This window comes from Limulus polyphemus, unplaced genomic scaffold, assembly GCF_000517525.1.
Source record: "Limulus polyphemus unplaced genomic scaffold, Limulus_polyphemus-2.1.2 Scaffold87038, whole genome shotgun sequence".
Taxonomy (NCBI): Eukaryota; Metazoa; Arthropoda; class Merostomata; order Xiphosura; family Limulidae; genus Limulus; species Limulus polyphemus.
In genome coordinates, this window is record NW_013752634.1 from 1 (window position 1) to 4383 (window position 4383).

Here is a 4383-nt window from a genome sequence, read left to right on the forward strand (position 1 = left end):
TGTTTCAACTAAGGCCGGGTTGTAACACAGCCAGTCTGATAACCTCTGGTATATAAAGAATGGACTGATTCTCACGACCGTGTTTCAACTAAGGCCGGGTTGTAACACAGCCAGTCTGATAACTCTGGTATATAAAGAATGGACTGATTCTCACAGACCGTGTTTCAACTAAGGCCGGGTTGTAACACAGCCAGTCTGATAACTTCTGGTATTGACCTCATTAGGATACAACAACCTGAGTTACATTAGTTTTACACTGAACGAATGTACAGTATCTTCAATAGTCTTTTATAATTGACCTCGAAATTTATTAGCCTGACAGTAGATCACCAGGTCAGAAAGTTCAGGGGCAATCTGGCTACTGGCTTTTCTAGCTTTGTTTACACCATCATCCTCAGCCTGCCAAAAGTCCTGCACGTCGTTCTGACTACGGGGACGAGGGGTTCCACCACATGACACGATTCCTGGGCTAACAGTCTTTCCAGATCCTTCTTGGCTCGAAATGGATCCTGTTCGGCCAGTCATCGAAGCCGATTTACTGACCAGACTTCTTTTGTCCACTTGTTCACATATTGGAGTAAAACTTCCGGTCAATGAGGCTCTCGTTGGGATAATGTCTTTATCTGTAATAACATAAATACAAGAACATACTGGTTACAACTCCACCTTATAATGAGAAAACGTATACACTGTAGTCAAGTGAATATAGGTTATCTTGTAGTTCACCACATAATACAGTAGTGTTTATCCATTACGACTTCAGATTGACTGACAGTTATCTTGTAGTTCACCACATAATACAGTAGTGTTTATCCATTAAGACTTCAGATTGACTGACAGTTTTCTTGACAACATAACATTGTTGACTTAAAACGTACGTAGTTACAACATAACATTGTTGACTTAAAACGTACGTAGTTACAACATAACATTGTTGACTTAAAACGTACGTAGTTACAACATAACATTGTTGACTTAAAACGTACGTAGTTACAACATAACATTGTTGACTTAAAACGTACGTAGTTACAACATAACATTGTTGACTTAAAACGTACGTAGTTACAACATAACATTGTTGACTTAAAACGTACGTGGTTACAACATAACATTGTTGACTTAAAACGTAGTGTTTATCCATTACGACTTCAGATTAACTGACAGTTTTCTTGTAGTTCACCACATAATACAATAGTGTTTATCCATTAAGACTTCAGATTGACTGACAGTTTTCTTGTAGTTTGCCACATAATACAGTAGTGTTTATCCATTAAGACTTCAGATTGACTGACAAAACACTACGTTTTAAGTCAACAATGTTATGTTGTAACCACGTACGTTTTAAGTCAACAATGTTATGTTGTAACTACGTACGTTTTAAGTCAACAATGTTATGTTGTAACTACGTACGTTTTAAGTCAACAATGTTATGTATGTACATTGTAGTGTTGTTTGTTCAAGCTATATGTTTCCAGTATAGCAGTTCAATAATATGGATAAACAGAAAATAAAACTTGCATACTTACCCATCAGCATATCATCATCATCGTCATCATCTTCATATTCATCGTCATCATCTTCATTTAATGAACTTGTGCTGGCTGTTGAAATTATGCTGTTGGTACGGCCGGGAACAGTCTTGTTCTTTATTTAAAAGATATTAGGTCATACAGAAAAATAACGGAGATATGACATGAATAAAACCTAAGTTAAAATAAAATAATTTCAATCAGTTATTAATTGTGATTATTATAAGTTACTTCACACCTAAATGAAAATATATTATGTGATTTTCGAGAGACTTCCACACGAGAGTCGGTGCTGCAACCACCCAGCCACTTTAACATCAAATTTTTTTGTTTTTTTTTTACAATCCAATATTAACAATTATCAATTCAAAATATCATGACATTGATAAAATAATTTTAAAAATCTCAACTGTACTGCTATTTGAACGCGATACTTCCGCTTCAAGATCGGAAGTATCGCGTTCAAATAGCAGTACAGTTGAGATACTTCCGCTTGAAGATCGGGCCCTAACCATTAAGGCAATATGAGTGTTACCTGAACATAAACAGATCATGCTGTAATGGACCCACAATTTATAGAGAACCTATGTTAAATCACAGGGTGATTCTAGGGTTAACACAAACGTATCTTATAAACACGTACCCTGTGCTTCAACGTCAAGGCGGGTGTCAGTGGAGCCCGGAGTTTCTTGTTTTTGATGAGAACTTTAAACTTCAGCTGTTCCGGTGAAGGAAGTTGTGGTTCCTCCCAAAAATCACTTTCAAACAGGAATCGGTTTACTAGCTTGTCACCAAAAACAGACTGCAGGAAAAGTGACAGAGTTTACATAAATACTTTTTCATCTTCGGAACCAAACATAATTAACGCATACTTAATACAATAATGTTTTTTATTTCTGTTCCCATGTTCTGATAGAGAAATATGTTCTAACTCTGTACGGAATGGCCTGGTGGTTAGGGCAATCAACTCACAATCTGAAGGTTGCGGGTTCGAATCCCGTCCCCGAACCAACTGGGGTCGTTATAATGTGACGGTCAATTCCTCCATTCGTTGGTAAAGAGTAGATTAGTTTTCCAAGAAAATCAGTAACAAGCAAACAAATGTAGTTATTTTATAGAACATTAGCTTGGATAAATGTAAGACATCTTGTGTTATGACGTTGTGTTATTGGTGTTATTTGTGTTATTGGTGGAATGCAAAGTTTTAGTTCAACTTCTGTATCTAACTGCTGCAGCTGTTCTCTTACAAATGTGTGACCATACAGGAATTTGAGTCGTCAATGGTTAAAACACAACTCTACATGTCTCTATGATACCTCGTCACAGTCACAAGTAATCTGCACATATGAACAATATATATATAATTTTAATTGGTCATGCGGCATTAGGAAATCACGCGTACAAGAGACCATCTAGACCTTCGTCTTTATCACTGCGTACTCTTTTTTTAAATGTTATTATTTCTAAAGATGTTTTTAGCCGTAACAAGTGTGAGAAACATTATAACATATTTAATTTGCAGTATTTAGAGTACAACATTTTAGGTATTGTACTAAACAGTAGTTTAGCACAATAACAGTGATAGGTTATAATTTACATACTTTACAACTTCACTGGTCATTAACTAATACAAATCTTCAAGGTTATGATAAATTACACTGTTTGGTAATTGTGTCAAAGGTCGGGGGGTTACAATGAAGCTCATTGTTTAACAACGTATATCAAAGATCAAGGTAGTGAGGAAAATTATTTTTAGAGAAGCTAAGCAGTGAATAATATCATAATAAAAACATTCTTTCGTAACGTATTGTTAGGGTTAAGAATGAGAAATAAAACATTGTTTTGTAACTTATTGTTAGGGCTAAGAATGAGAAATAAAACATTGTTTTGTGACGTATTGTTAGCGTTAAGAATGAGGAATAAAACTGTTTTGTAATGTATTGTTAGGGCTAAGAATGAGGAATAAAACATTGTTTTGTAACGTATTGTTAGGGTTAAGAATGAGAAATAAAACATTGTTTTGTAACGTATTGTTAGGGTTAAGAATGAGGAATAAAACTGTTTTGTAACGTATTGTTAGGGCTAAGAATGAGAAATAAAACATTGTTTTCTAACGTATTGTTAGAGAGGGCACAAGAATTTTCAATAATTATATTTTATACTTAAATAGAGATAATCTCACCGAAAATATGTGTGCCATTTTTGTTTGCTGTTGCAAGGAACAGTGATTTTCTAAAGAGAGAATTATGGGATAGGGTGACGTCACAAAGGCAGTTTTGCTGATAGCTTCCACAACGCTCTGGAAGAAAATAATAAGTTAGGCTAATCACTAAGATAGAATGAAATATTAGACTAATAAGCAGAATCATAACGCTCAATGAAACATTTACAGTAAATAGCTAGATGTGGATATTTTCTTATAACTAGAAAATATCTTTGGAACACTCTAGAAAACTTGCTTTCAAAATATTTTGGAGAAAATAACGACCTAGCCACTAAGATATAAAATGCTTTAACACAGACACTTAATCTTAAACAAAAATTAAAAGTGTTAAATTAATATCCTCAATGACAAAAACTAACTTGAGGTTACAACTATAAATGAAGGATTTTATAGGTTGGCTTCTATCAAATTATTACATTGCTACTTTAAAATAAAACCACAAACATTGTAACATTAACGTAACAAGTGTTAATATTACATTAATTATTACCTTGAATGGGATTTTGGTAGTTAAGGTGTGGCCATGATAGATGACTGGAATCCCGTCATCCCCATCCCAACAATCCAACTCAACACATCGGCATCCGGTCAACAGAACCTACATAAAAAGATCTAAATTCAGATAAACAG

At 34.5% G+C, this 4383-nt stretch overlaps 1 protein-coding gene across 1 annotated transcript; it reads right to left on the reverse strand.

The window, feature by feature from the left end:
* Positions 1 to 105: 105 nt before the first annotated feature.
* On the reverse strand, positions 106 to 4347 carry LOC111084657 (1-phosphatidylinositol 4,5-bisphosphate phosphodiesterase epsilon-1-like). The gene is made up of 5 exons (XM_022381294.1): positions 4244 to 4347; positions 3712 to 3828; positions 2173 to 2331; positions 1527 to 1644; positions 106 to 623 (listed from the first exon to the last, which is right to left on the reverse strand). The coding sequence occupies exons 2-5, from the start codon at positions 3727 to 3729 to the stop codon at positions 289 to 291; spliced, it is 630 nt and encodes a 209-aa protein (XP_022237002.1). The 5' UTR covers positions 3730 to 3828; positions 4244 to 4347; the 3' UTR covers positions 106 to 288.
* Between the last annotated feature and the right edge of the window lie 36 nt (positions 4348 to 4383).